The sequence below is a fragment of the Vombatus ursinus genome, unplaced genomic scaffold (assembly GCF_900497805.2).
Source record: "Vombatus ursinus unplaced genomic scaffold, bare-nosed wombat genome assembly UNPS02012082.1, whole genome shotgun sequence".
NCBI classification, from domain to species: Eukaryota; Metazoa; Chordata; class Mammalia; order Diprotodontia; family Vombatidae; genus Vombatus; species Vombatus ursinus.
In genome coordinates this window covers 1,856,290-1,871,739 of record NW_020951860.1, presented here as the reverse complement: position 1 = coordinate 1,871,739, position 15,450 = coordinate 1,856,290, and the positions used below count along the sequence as shown (strand labels likewise).

Genomic DNA, 15,450 nt, shown 5'->3' with positions numbered 1-15,450 from the left:
AGCATGGTATGGAGACTCGTGGGTAAGGAATAATCCGCAAACTTCAAAGATGTATCTAGACTGGAATGTATATAAATCATAGGTTCCTAGGTGCTGGAGCCCAGACAGTCCTGGGGAAAAGACGGCGCTTCTGATCTCAACCTGGAACCTCCGGGTGTGCATATGCACACATATGCGTGCATATGCACATATACAGAGGGAAGTGAGAAAGCACAAGGCTTCTTACAGATGCAATTTACATTTTGAACAGAACCCTCCAACCATTTCCCACAGGACCAACTCACAAGGACTCCCAACAGCTAGAGACAACCCCCTTCTCATTCAATTTCACTCCTATCCCTCTGCTCTTTTTTTTTTTTTTTCAGACTGCGTGGTAGTAAGCAGGTCCTAACCTCTTATCCTGAGAATGTCAACCAAAGGGACCAAAGAAATCTCCCTGCTCCTAATGTCTGGAACCTCCATGAGGAGTAGAAAAGCAACCAAGCCCAATTCTCAGAGAGATCCTGAAGCTGTAACGTTTTAAATAACATTGCCTTTCAATTTTCTTCTTTTAATTATTTATCATTCATCTATTTATAGAAATATAAAATATATTTATATAGATCTATATAATAAAAACTTTTTTGGGGAGGAGGAAATAGAAGAAGTGGGGGGGGGGGGCAGCCAGAAGAGTGATGCCTCTGCCGGGTTATTTACAGACATACTGGTCGACGACTTCTGTGCATTTTTTGCACTTGACAAAGCAGCACCAGTGAAACTTGCAGTGGCATCTCTCCACCTGGACACTCTTGAACTGGTCATAGCCCCGGCCACAACACATCAGCTCACAGCCATCCGTGCCCTCTGAGGTCTTGTTGCAGAGGCGGCCCTGAGTGCCCAGGGAGCCAGTGGTCTCGTTGCGAAAGCAGTAGTCCGGGCTAGGGTCTACATAGACCAAGTCCTCAGGGGTGGGCTGGTTGAAGCGGCTGTTCACTAGCTCTAGTTTGCCTTTCCGAGTGATACGCATGGCGGCCGCACTGTCGTACTTCTCCTTCAGTTGGTCTCCCACCTTTCGGAACTCAGCCAGCTGTAACCAGCAGGTCTTGAGGCTACAGGATCCTGAAACACCATGGCATTTGCAGGCCACATCTGCCATCTTGTATACAGCCTGCATGTAATGCAGAAGAAGAAAGAGAGTCAAGGAGAAGGACGAGCAGTAGAGAAAAACCTTATACCGTGAACCAAGACCTCCCAATGTGTTAGTGGCTACCCCTAGGAAGAAATTCTTCGTATGTGTGAAGATTTTTTTTTTCTAATCCTTTGATTAGTAAGTTGAAAATAATTAACAATGTCTTTACAGCCCCTGAGGTTTTTCACCTCTAAGCTAACCAAGTACCTAGAAGAGATGGTAGGGGTGGGATAAAACTAAGTTTCAGGAACAGATATTCAGTTCAGTGACACAAAAGTTAATCATATTAAAAAGGTTAGACAATCTTCCTCTCTTCTGATTATCACAGGATTAGTGTTTCTAAGATATTATCAGTTGTAGTAGCACCATGAATCACATCAAGGTATGTCTCCTCCTAAAAAAAAAAAGGTATCCCTCTTAAAGGCAGCAGGGAACCTGAGAAAGAGAAGTGGGGCTTTATACTTTTTTTTTTGTATTTTTGCTAGGCAATGGGGTTAAGTGACTTCAGCGTCACACAGCTAGTGAGTGTCAAGTGTCTGAGGCCGAATTTGAACTCAGGTCCTCCTGAATCCAGGGCCAGTGCTCTATCCGCTGGGCCACCTAGCTGCCTCAGGGGCTATATGCTTTTGAATTTCAAGGAAGTAGTGAAGCTTCTGGTCTCAATCCATCAGGCAATATATGAAGATGAGTCTTTCTTATTCCAAGTCCAGTGCTCAATCCACTGAGCCACCTATTTGCCCTATTAAGTTTCTACTGTGTTAGCCACTGGGGATACAAATACAAAAAAATAAAATAATCCTTACCATTAAGTAGTTTCCTTAAACTTCCCCAAGGAGTTTGACGTAGAGATTTTCCCTGGATCTCTGGGATGGGAGTATAAGAAGCCACAGAGAATGTGGGAGAAGTCTAACTCACCTCTCTTTGAGGTCAGACTGATAGATCCAAAGTCTACATCAGCCTAGAGCTGGAGCCTTTTGTAGAAGGTGCACCTCCTCGGCCACCTCTGATATAGATATCAAGACCATAATTTACATAAAACAAAGTTGCTGAACCAAAACAATTTGGAGGCTGAGATCCACACCTAGATCATCCTGACCAAAATTTAAGAGCAGATGGGCGGGGCAGCTAGGTGGCACAGTGGATAGAGCTCCAGGCCTTGGAGTCAGGAGGACCTGAGTTCAAATCCAACCTCAGACACTTGACACTTACTAGCTGTGTGACCCTGGGCAAGTCACTTAACCCCAATTGCCTCACCAAAAAGTAAAAACAAAAAACAAACCAAAAAAAAAAAAAAAGGTAGATGGGCCCTAGAAAGTTGCTTTAAAAGGACTTTCAATGAAAAATCACTGGTATGTTGAATGGAATAATTCTGGCATGACAATAAATCCTAAAATGCACACACCAGTATGTTGGAAAATAAAATATTCAGTAACTAAGTCAGAGTTCATGTCTCAGGGACATTTACTCAAGACTTCTCATGTCTTTGTCCTATTCCATGGAAAAAGCCCAGCAGGTGCTAGGAAATCATTTAAGCATCATCAGCTTATATTTCAATTGTCAAAACACTTCTTGATTCTGTCTGGTGGAATATTATTCTACAGTTGTGAAAACTGATGATCCTAAAAGGCCAAATGGCCTACTTAGGGCCACCCAGAAGGAGTTGTAGGGATCAATATAATCTCTGTTCCCTAATCTCTGGACATAAAAAGGGTTGGAAATGGAAAATTGGGTAGAAACTCCTCAGGCTCCTATCCAAGGTTAAAGACAAGAGGCTCAGCCCTGGAAGTGCCAGGCACAAGGCATAAAGGAACTGACACTCCATACCAATAAGGCACTTCAAAGCTTGGGCCCATAATTACTCCTTCTGGAAAAAATCCCTTGTGTCTGGGCCCACAGTCCTGAAATTCCACTGGAAATGATCCTTAGTGCTCAGGGATGGGATCTATCTGGAGGGGCTGGAAGGGAAGGAAGTATTAAGGGACTAGAGCTCTGTGTACATTATCTCTAAGTACTGAGGGGAGGGGGATGGGCAGAGACAGGATAACCATCTCTAATGAGAATAAACACTAGAGAGAAGCAAGTCCTCAACCTTTTTGGTCTCAGGCCTCTTCTACACTATTAAAAATTATCGAGGATTCTCCCAAAGAGCTTTTGTTTTATATGGGTTTATATTTGTCAATATTTACCATATTAGAAATTAAAACAACTTAGTATTGTTAGCCAAAATAGTTTTTACTTTGGGAACCCTCAAGGGTCCTTGGTCCACACTATGAGAAACACTGACTTAGAGAGATCTGGAAGAAGAGAGAAAGAAAAAGAAATAGAGACTAGTCCTTATTACTAAGGGTTGTAAACAGGCTTCTCCTGGAGGACAGAAGAAAAACAGCAAAGTTTGAAACCCCTAAGATCCTTGGTCCTTTTTGGTATCTATGAGCAAAAGCAAGAAGGAAAGGCCAATTCAAATAAATTCATTCAATCTAATAAGGATTAATTAAGTATATACTACAGTATCAGAAACTAGGGATGAAAGAAAAAAAAAAACAAAGCAATCTCTGCCCTCAAAGAGTTCACATTAGAGGCAGCATTATATCATGGGAAATGCGCTGGATTTGCAATCAGGAAACACAGGTTCAAATCTCTCCTCTGCCATTTTCTTCCTGTGTGATCATAGGAAAAGTCATTTAATTTCTCTGGATTTTGGTTTCCTCATTCCCTTGTAGCTCTAAATCTGTTTTCTTATATGAACTCTTATGACTCTTAAGTATAAAATAAGATAATTTGAAGAGAAGGAAATCACTAAACATCTTTTGCCTACTCCTTGGGGGAACCATTCTGCTGAGAGGCAGGAGACCATAGACTGGTCTATATTGCATTTCCGACATACCACTGAATCTAAAGCAAAGCTTCTTCTCTTCTGCTATCTCATAGTGGTTCTGAAATTTTCAAAGATCTCAAAGTCTAGAAAGTGTTTTTGAATTCTTATGGGCCAAAGATTTTTTTTATTATTTTATCAGTTTTGCTATCCACGAATGAGAGGAAGTTACTTCTAAAATCAAATAAAAGGCAAAATAGCTCTTAGATTTACCCACCATCAAGAAGTCACAAATTTGATCTACAGCAAAATCAAGCCTTAAGTGCAACAAACTAAGAATTTTAAATTCCTCCTCAAACAGTGCAAGAAGATAGGAGATGAGTACCTCACACTTAATAAATGTTTATTGAATTCAAGGCCTTTGGCCTCAGAGAGTGATTAATGGCTGAGGCCAGTTGCCTCAAGAGGGGATAAATAGTGGAAAGGAACAGGCGTACTAAAAATGGAGTAGACTGGGCCTAGGGTAGAGATAAAGAGCCCAGGAAGAGGTTTGGAGTCAAGGGAGAAGGAAGGTGTGCTAGGAGAAAAATAAGGCAGAAGGAAGGAAAGGCCCTGCTGAGATAACAGCCTAGTGTAAACAAATAAACAATTAAGGGCAATAAAATGAGGAGCCAGCAGCGGATAGTTCAAGACTATATCTGAAATAGCAGTTGTTTCTATTCCATTTCGAGGGGGACAAGAATCTCACAGACTTTGAAAGCTCAAGATCTGTGATTCTAAGGGAGGAGGCACTGTCCCATTAGCTAAGAGCAAAGTCAGGAAGCAGAAATAACTTTCTAAGTCTTTAATTCCTTCCTAGGAGCCACTGGTGGGTCACATTAGTCTCCAAGTGCTCTTAGCTTAAGAATTTATCCCCTTAACTGTTCTCTTTCTAGCACTCAGGCTTCCACATCTGAAGATCTCAAATTCTGGTGACAAATGGGAATTCTAACACAGGTGAACTTCTGGGAGGATCTGAGTTAAAAAGATGTCCCATTTTTAGGGAGGGTTAGAGTCAGCTGTTGTCTCATTGATCTAGTTTGTATTAAAGGATAATCTGAGACAAGGCCAAAGACTACAATTTCTTATATCATTACAAACTAGATTTATATCATCTAAGCCAGGATAGATTCAAACCAGTCTCTGTTGATTTGAAGTGAGAAATGGCACTGGGAAAATGGAATTTTACCCAATAGTATATTATTAGCCCTGGTATACCTACTTTGTAGAAATATAGTTTAACTTTCCTATGCCCAAGGAAATACTTGAATATTTTGAATTACACAAAAACTATTAGGAGCAGCTATTCATTGTAGAAATGAATTCACAATCCTTTAAATGTCAAGATTCCTGTGGTGAAAAAAAACCATGAACTGATTTATTAAAAAATTGATTTTAGGAATTCACTCGTTTCATAAAGCTAGTCACGACTACATTTCTATCAACGAGCTAACACTGAAGTTCCAAATTTATTCCTCTCCAGGAAACTTTACCTCATTAATTCAGCTTTAGTTTCACTACTCGGACCTAGCTAGGGACTCAGAGTCCTGTTCTTTGATACATACCCTTGAGTGTCTTACTAAAGAGAAAGAATCTGCCACCAAGTCCAAGGGGACAGTTCATTTCAGTCACATTTCTTTTGAGGTATACTGGAGTATATATTTACTTATTTATCACACCGTCTCTGTGGGACTCTCTTACCCTGCGACCAGCCTCATTGTTCTGCAGATTCATAAGTACACGACCCTGTTCCTCTGAGCCCTTGGCAAAGTTTTTCTCTCGCTCCCGAGCATCCACAAACTCTTTGGCAAAGCGGTAGCCATACTCCACATTGTCTCCACAGCCACCCCACAGCCAGTCCCGGGGCAAATCCTTAGGCCGGGCAGTCCTGCTACAGCCACACGTGGAAAGCTCGCCTTCCCGACAGGCTCTGCTAATGGCGTTGACCACACCTGCAGCGCTCACAGCATATGTGAAAGCAGTCTCTCGGCTACCTAAAAGGAAGAAGAGAAATGATGGCGGCTGAACTCCTTCACTAAACAGTGGATCCTGCACCACAGGAAAAACACATAAGGGTTAAGAACCCTAAGGGAAGTTGGGTAGAACAAATTAATAAACTCCAAATGAAACTCCCATTTCCAAAGAAGCTCTCATGACCTGGTCCAGGTGGAGTGATCCCAGTCAACTATACAAGATACATCAGATGAGACTAGTTTGCAATGCTGTTGTGATGAGTAGGGCTGGGTCTTGTTAATATACAAATAATTGCATTTCAGGGTATGAAGAGTTTTCATGTGATTATATGGTACTGAACTGCAGAAGTATTAAGAAATAGGTAGTTCAATGACTAGAGAAGTAAGTGGAACTAATGGGATAATAATGAGTCAAGCAACACTGTCAGGTCATTTTTTTTTAACGCCAGGTAAAATCCTTCACTCATGTACCCCATTTACACCACTGCATACACATCTTTTAATTACTGCTACAAGCCAACAGGATGGTAACAGAGTCAAAGTAGGAAAGTGAACTAGAACAGATGATAATTAGGCTAGAGTAGTCCGTAGACTACCCAGGGGCAAGCAGACTGAAAGGGGAAAACAGCTGTAAAGTCTCTCAAATCAGCTCTATAATTCAAGGTGTGATCTGTATTCCCTAAATTTCAGTGGCCAGAGGCAATGTCCTGGTTTCTCTACTCACTTCCAAAGCACATGTTACCTCCACCCTAAATTAGAACATTCTTGAAACATACCCACAATGGCTGTCCTACCCATCCTTAGTGTGGCCCCATTGAATAACTAGACTATTTCCCATGACCATTTCCCAGAACAATGAGTCATTTTAAAACTTCATGAATTAAATTAGATGGAATTCTTAGCCATCTCTCTTCTACTATCATGGTTTATAAGGAGACAGGACCTACGTATAATCCCCACTATTTTATTCTGAATCTCTTAGGTGCAGCTGCCTGATAAAATTTGGGAAAAGGCATGAGGTTCTATGATCAATTAGAAGACGTTCTAAAATTTTCCACTTTTTCCCTGACCCCATTTTTTGGTTATTCAGGAAGCAAGGAGGATGTAGCAAGGTTTGACACCAAACCGCTCTAGGCTATTGAATTTCTCTAAGTGAAGCAAGGGTCAGTCCTGAGATAGGAGAGGGCCAAGAAAAACCCAGATGATTTCAGGAAGCAGCTCGTGGGATTCAACCACTAGGATTTTTCCCTCTGAGTCAGCACAGAGGCTCCACCCAAGCCAGGGAAAGTAGAGTATGGGATATGAGATTGAGAAGATGGCAACCTAGGAGCCCTTGAGAGAGTTTGAGAAACTCAGAGGAACAAGTAAGAAGTTATGGTCCCATTCTGAATAGTTCATTCAGCTCCATTTCCCTATAAGTCAGTCCTGGGTTTGTACAAGATACATTAGTTGATGGTAGTTTCCAAATCTTCCCTTGAACAAATGAACAATTGTTGTTATATTGAGAAAGGCCAGTAGTACTCACTATATAAATGGACTCATTTCAGTGTATGAAGAGTTTTCAGGTGAGTACATGGTACTACTACCTTCCTCAGGGATTTGGGAGATAATAGAGGACTTGAGAACCAGTAATTTACCACTTACGGTACTTTCGAAAGCAACCATTTTTTAAATTCTAGACGTTCTATTTGTCCTATGGATGAAAGCCAGAACAATGAGCAGTCATTGAACCATCAGGTTTGCCCTTTACCTGACAGTAACTGTATAATACTGTCAACATGGGTCACATTCATACTGCCCAGAATTGGAGGAGTACTCCAAAATTCCCATGGGAGGTTGCTCCGGACTCAGGAAGAAGTCAGGGGGCCACTTTTTGGTGTTCTGCTGCCCCCTGATGGCCATATTTTTCAGCAACTTGGAGAAAAGCAAGTGAGAAAGGGTTGGCCTGGGGTAAGTAGTTGTATAATCTTAGAATAATGCTTATACGTTATTAGATGTAGAGGGCTCTACAGAGATTGTCTAGGTCAACCTCTCATTTTAAAGATGAGGAATATAAGGTTCAGAGTCAAGATCAGAACCCTGAGTTTCCTAACAGTGCTCTTTCTACTATACCTACTATTAAGAATGAAAAGTATGACAATTTCTGCAAGGACTTAAGTTTTAGGACTGTTTTGCAGGTAAAGGCAAAAAAGGGGTGGCATAAATAAGATAATAATAGTTGACATTCATATAGTACTTTAAGCTTTGCAGAATAGTTTGCATGTATTATCTAAATCGCTCTTTATAACACCATTTTATAGATGAGGAAACTGAAGCACAGAGAGGTTATGTGTCTTGCCTGTGGTCACACAGTCAGAGGATTACTTTGAACTCAGGTCTCTCCACACTCTCAAGTCCAGTAATGTTTCCACTATACCACAATGATACTAATGGAGAAGTATAAGGGAGTCAATCCTCTTTTTATTCTACTTTGGGTGGTAGGGTGGGGTAGAAAAACAACAACTCTGTATTACCCTCATAAAAATTATTCTTCTATGGAAAGCTGATGCCACACAAATTCCCACTAACCCCAACCAACAAAACCAGACTGACTCCTCCAACAAAATGAAGTCCTGGGAAGGGTACTGTACATTCAAGATAGGGGAATGACCAAATGGATTAAAGAAGAACCAAGAAATGGTGAACTATTACACTTACTCTGTAGGCATGAATACTTCACTCTTAAATAGTCCCTTTTGGAAAAGCTGATACCTAAGGATCCCATACTCTCATTTATTCATCTTAACCTGGTGCAGAAGGAAGCAGGAAAGGTGCATAGATGGAAACGTTTTTTTCGACCCCTATTTGCTCAGATTGGGGTGAGTAAAGAGTGAGTAGGGGAGGAAGACTGTAGCACTCAGGCATGGACAACTGAAGCCCCTTCCCAGGGGCCTAACCTTCTAACCTTCCTAAGTCAGTAACATCAAATCACTAAAACCCAGCGGCCCCATGATATGCTAATGACCATTCCTAGGGATAAGCTACTGCCACTGACACAGTTATTGGTGTGGGAAACTGTCTGGGTTGAAGCCAGCAAAGGCTAATACTGCTTTTTAACACCTTCTCTTTATGGTCCTAAGGATAGGACCCTGTAGAATAGTGCCGGATTTCTCAATTTCTTGCCAGGGGGAGAATTGCATTTCAAAAGGAATCAACACAATTAAACCCCGGATCACACCTCTATCCAAGCAATAGGACAACTGATGCATCCTTGACCAGCAGTGGAAGGGAGAGAACTAGTCTTTTCACTGTCTCAGATCTCCCTCTTCCATTCCTTTTGCTTCCAAACAATAAAGCTAGGGCCAACCATTCCAGAGCAAGTTAATGACAATTATGATAACCAACAAATCACAGCTTCTCCTTTCTTCAAGGCATCCTATGAGACATACAAGAATGCTGCATATATTCAGCATTCCAAAAGGAGGCACCAGAGAGAAGACACTGAAGGCAGTAGGTGGATTTCTTAATCCCCCAGAACTCAATTTCTTCAGTTGTCCTGAGCCTCTTCCCCCAGCCCATGCCATAGGGCCAGAGATAAATTGAAAGTTATTATACATACATATGTGTGTGTGTGTGTGTGTGTGTGTGTTTGTATGGTCTACATATCATTCACTAACCTCTAATACTAACTCTCTACTACACTATATTAACAGATGAAGTGTAGCATTAAAGACATGATATTCTAGGACTGGCTCTCCCACTAAGTAGCTATTTAGTCTTGGGTGAAATGCTTCTCCTAGGGCCTCAGTTTCCTCATCTATAAAATGAGAGGACTGAATGGTCCCTAAGGTCTCTTCTAGTCTTTTTTCCTGCCTACTTCTTCCAAACCTAAACAGCATATCTCCAACAGGCATTTGAGACCTCTTTGTGCTCATCTTGAGTGAGGTTAGCCATATATGCCTAAAATTGGTTTGGATATTCAGACTAGGCTCATGGAGTTATTTAAGCACCTTGTTCCTTACCTATCTGCATGACCCTCCCAAAGACAGAAGTGTTGTCCACAGTGCTGCAATTCCAGCGTCTTTGACGGAACTGATACTGACATTCTTTGATGCCTGTCTTGGCTCCTTCCCCAATGTAGGCCATATGCTCCTGGTAGAGCTGACATAGCTTTCTCTGGCCAGGGGAAAGCCCAGGCAGTTGACTACATACAGGCTGGGCTCCAATGATGAACATTTCAGGTCTTTGCACTGGGTTCATGGCCAAAGACCTACAAGAAAAAGGACAAAGAAGAGATTTTTCTACTTGTAAATTTTCTAGAAAACACACATTTCTAGAAAATGTAATTTTCCACCTGTAAATTTGAGTTTACGCTTCATCCCCCTCCAACCCTCAATTCATCATCCTCACTCTTCATAGCATAAGGATGACGATAATCTTCTGCCTCTTTTCTATCAGATATAAATTTCAAGACTGTAAGGAAAGGCAGTGAATTTGCTGTCTGAGTGAAAATGGGAAGTTCATAGATAAGATAGAGTAAGAATCCTATGATCTGCCAGTGACAATGGGTTAAAAAGAATAATAGTCTACCTCTCTTTGTCTCAAATATTTGGTCCCTAAATGAATTAACTATGAGGGAGAAAAAATAGCTTAGGTTTGTGGGGAGTTTGTTGATTCAAGAGAAAAAGGAAAAGTCCCTAAAATTCACTAAGTGAAAGAAGATCTGAAAAGGTACAAGAACCTGAGCTAAGGGGGTTACCTTGGCTAAGAGGAAATATTTTCTAAAGAATTGGGCCCAAACGGAGGATGGGGGTAAAACTAAGAGGATAGCATTAGTGCAATCCTTACCCTTTTCACTAGGAAACACTTAATACTGGTACTTTGAAAAGAGAGTAAGAGTCCTGCTCTTCCTGACACAAGTACCAAAAGAGCATCTTCTTTTTTTCTTTAGAGATAGAGATGATATAGGTCACCTTTTTCTAGACTTTGTATCACACCCCCACCACCACCACCAAAAAATATCTCAAGTGATGGAGCTTTCTCCAAAGTGATGCAGAGTAAAATAAGCAGAACCAGGAGAACACTTTACACAATGACTAAAATAATAATGTAAGGGGAAACAACTTTTGAAAGAACACTTCAGAACTCTAACCAAAACAGAGACTGATTATGACTTCAAAAGAAAATGATGAAATATACCTCCCGCCTCTTGGCACAGAGAGAATGGACTAGAGGTGCAGAAGGAGATCTGCATCCTCAAATGTAGCTAATTGTATTAATTTATTTTTCTTGACTGTGTGTATGTGACACACATGTTGTTATGAGAGAATTCCTATTGCTGGGTATAAGGTGGGTTATTGTATAATGATACACCAAAAAAAAGGAACAGAAATAAAAACATTTTTGAAATACACATAAGGAAAAAAAGAAGAACAGAAGGGACACAAAAGATGATGATGATGATGATGATGATGATGATGATGATTAACATTTATATAGCACTTATTATATGCCAGGCATTGTGCTAAGTTCTTTACAAATATTATCTCGGTTGGTCCTCACCACAGCCCTGGGAAATGGGTGCTGTTATTATCTCCATTTGATAGATGAGGAAACTGTGGCAAATAAAGGTTGACTTACCCAGGGTCACTCAGCTACTAAGTGTCAGAGATCATATTTCAACTCAGGTCTTCCTGACTCCAGGCTAAGTGCTCTGAGCATTATGGCGCCACCTAGCTGTACTACCTTGTTAAATTTTACATAATTATATCTATATCTATAGATATATATATGTGCACATACATACATATGTATATATATATATTTCTTTTAAAATTATACATAACAGTTTACAATTTCTTATACAATCTTCTTTCCTATTCTTTGTATCTTGAAATGTTCATTGAGTTTACAATTAAAAAAAGAAAAAAAAAAAGAAATAGAAATACATTGTATATGTATTGTCACTTCACTTACCACCAAGAGTTAGCTTCTGCAAGTAGCTGGACACAGCTGGAGAGCAGAGCAGTGGAGAATAGCAGCAACATCCCAGGCATCCTAGGTGTCACCCCGCTCCAGTGCCTTGGGAAAATGCTTGGGACTGACAATTTCCAAGAAAGGGCTCCCTAGAGAAAATAGAAAAGACGTTTGAATGAATCTGGCTGAATTGAAGGCAACACAAGAAGGACCAGAGAGTAAAGACAGGGAGAGAAAGGAATAGAAAGAAAGGAAAAAATGAAGAAGGAGGAGAAGGAGGAGAGGAGAGACTCTAATAAGAGAGTATGGGAGCTGGAGCTGAGTCTGGCTGCCCCCAAAGAAAATGAGACCTTTTCAATCTTTCTCTCTCCTGAAAGACCACCCTAGAAGGTGTCTGTTGCCCTCTATTTAGCTCAGGAACCTTGGTTGAAGTCTTTGTCCCTCATATTGCAGCCAGAAGTGAAATTTGACTTTAAAGGGAATAAAGGTAGGATGAGTATGTGACTTTAAGGGAAATGATGGTAGGATGAGAAAAGAGAATGCGGAGCAGGAAAGCTATGACTGTGGCAGGCCTAAGAGCTGTTTCTATGCAGTACTCTCCCTAAAGTTGCAAAGAAATTGGGGGAGATCTCTCATCCATTCCCATGTCATACCTCTAATTCCAGCCTAACAAGTCCACTCACAGAAAAAGGAGTCAGGGAGGTTTAAGTTACCTCTCCTTCAAAATTAACTTTTTTTCCCTTTTCACCACACGAATACTTTTCGACCTGAGAATTCAGGAGAAAAGTTGGAGTTCTTCTAACCTTTAAAAAACAGCTTCTTTGGAAGAGTACAAGGGACACTGTATATGCCCTGGGACATGTATGTGGAAAGGTGTGTGTGTGTGTGTGTATTTTCCATGCACAACATGTGCTAGAAGTCTTAGTGTAGTAATAAACTACAGTTTAAAAGTCAAGCTTAAAGCCACATTAAAACTTAGATAACCTATATTTACACACACATACATGTGTGCACATATAATGTATATATACACACATGTGTACACATAGATGCATGGAGAGTGTATATACATTTATGTGCCTAAACATATGTGTAGGCACATATACGCATATTGCATTGTGTATACATATGTATTGCATACATATAGCATTGGGTTTTCTCTCTTTTCCTTACTTTGCTCTCTGGGGCCCTCTGTGGAGCACCTCAGAAGAACATGATCCCAACAATTTCAGGCTTGATTCTGTAACAAGACCTCCCTCAACAGAAATGCATCCCGCCCTAAGAGGCAGCACAACCTGTCCTATGGCAAGTTTCTGAGTTCCCTATTGAGAGGCATATGCACCTTGCCCTCCATCTAGACCTCCTCCCTCAAACCAAAACCCTTTGCCCTGAACCCTCAAAGACAGCCTCAAGAATATACCAGAATCTCCATGTCCTCTCTATTTAGAGCAAGTTCTACAAACAACCCCCTTCGCACTCCCCCCTCCCCTCCCCCCTACTCCCATTGCCTTCCTCTAGGCCATGACTCCACATCCCCAAATGAGTAGCCTTCTTCCCAGGACCCCTTCACACCTTCAGTTTTACACACCCCCACCCCCAACCCCCTCTCACCATTCTGTTCCAGCTGCTCTGGATCTCTGCCTTCCGGGAGAGGGCAGCAGGTGTTTTGGGTCAGAAGTCTCTGAGGTGAGGCAGCTTTTGAGTTCCAGGGCCACAGGGAAAGGAAGATGGCCCTGAGCTGGCCACAGGGAAGCTGGGACACAGCCTCTTCCCCACCCCCTCTTGTGATTTCTTCTTCAGTTTCAGAAGAGGCTTGGGACTTGGGGTGGGGGGAGTAGAAAGCCAACAGGCAGGTGTGCCGGACCAGCAGGAAGCACATCAAAGGGGAAACTTGCTTCTTCTCTTTGTCATGCAGAACTATCTCTGAAATGGTCTGGCCACTATACTAGCAACCTAACAGCTTCCCATTCCCTACTTTCCCATCTCTCCTCTTCTAAAGGATGTCTCCCCTCAATAAATCATCCCCCATCCCTCAGGGCAGGAGGTCTGTGAAAGCACCAAATGGAACCACTAGAGATGGACCAGAGATAGGGCTGGCACCAGGAGCTAATGGCTTTATGGAGGGGAGGGGACCAGGTCCAGCTCAGGAGGACAAGAGAAAAGCTTCAAAGGGTTTCCTTGTCCAAACATCCTTGACTCCACCTACCAATACACTATGGAGACTAAGAAGCCAGAACTGCCTACCTAAATGTCCTTCCATTCTCTTATGTCTTTCCTCCATTTCTGCTTCAATAAAAATATCTCCACTATGAAGATACCCACCTCTACTCAATTCCCAACATACTCTCTCTCATCCTTCCCCTTCAATTATCTTTTTATTGAATGGGCGAAACTCTTGTTCAAATCTTCTCTCTTTTGATGAAATCTGCAATTCTTTATACCTACCTACTCCTTCCCCTTGGATCAGTCTCCCTTACTTCTGTCACATGCCTTCTTTCCCCAAAAGCTTGGCAAGTCCTTGCCCAAGTGTGGCCCAGCTCCAATGAAAGCTACACAGATACCGCATACTCTTATTATTACAAATCAAACTGAAAAGACTTGAAATGTTTCCTGTGGCTTTGATGCCTTAGTGACAGGCAGAATGAGACGAAAGTTTTCCCAGTAAGTCAAGTGTTGCTATTACCTCAAGTTCTAGCCTTATAAACACAACTGAGGTAAGAATGAAGAACGATGGAGTAGCTCCCACCCACTAAGTCTTTCTTTAAGATATCCCATTAAAACGAACAAACAAACAAAAAAATCCACTTCTTTTGTATCTGTGAGTGGCCCCTTTCTCAGTCCTTCAGGTGTACTTTACCTGAAGCTAAATCTTCTATCCTATTGCTCTCCCACCTGGCAGGCAGATCTGCCAAGTCTGGAAGTAGCCTCAGTAACCTAGAACCCAGACGGGTAAACACATTACACTCTTTCACTTCCTCCTTTGGTTGGAGGTGAGAAAGGGCCAAGTGGAAGAATGTGATAAGAGATTTGCAGCAGACTTGGCTGAAATGCAAACTCTTTCCCCCTCTGTATTTGGGAGAAATCTGAGTATGTACTGATAAATTCATGACAAACAAGCTATCTGGTAAGGGGTGCTCAGGGAACACTAGTCAGTTTTACAACCAGATTCAAGTGTGACATTTTACTCTTTATACGATAAATAACCAAAATAGAGAGAGAGAGACACTGATCTGCTGCCACAGGAGTAGTTACAAATTTCCTACAGTATGTTTCCTAATGGAAAAGGCTAATAGCTTTCCAAAATTGCCTACTGTGCATGGACAAATAATTTACTTTTTTTTCTTTTAGCAATGAGTGGAGATAAAAAAATGTAGATTCAAAATTCTCGCCTAGTACACACTACTACTTCCTAGCCGGGACTGAGTTGGTTGTATGTCTGCTCCTATCATCCTGCCTTGTTCAGTAACTAGCCTCCTCCTTCACCCCTACTCCTAAGGGTCTGT

General features: G+C 41.5%; 1 protein-coding gene across 2 annotated transcripts in view; it reads right to left on the bottom strand.

The window, feature by feature from the left end:
- Positions 1 to 631: 631 nt before the first annotated feature.
- WNT5B (Wnt family member 5B) overlaps positions 632 to 15,450 on the bottom strand; it is a 140,253-nt gene continuing 125,434 nt past the window's right edge. For both annotated transcript variants that reach the window (XM_027857350.1, XM_027857351.1), the window contains 4 exons: positions 11,948 to 12,096; positions 9,994 to 10,241; positions 5,721 to 6,013; positions 632 to 1,147 (listed from right to left, as the gene is read on the bottom strand). In XM_027857350.1, coding sequence (XP_027713151.1) covers positions 689 to 1,147; positions 5,721 to 6,013; positions 9,994 to 10,241; positions 11,948 to 12,096 — 1,149 coding nt within the window. In that variant the 3' untranslated portion in view covers positions 632 to 688. The remainder of the gene's footprint in view (positions 1,148 to 5,720; positions 6,014 to 9,993; positions 10,242 to 11,947; positions 12,097 to 15,450) is intronic.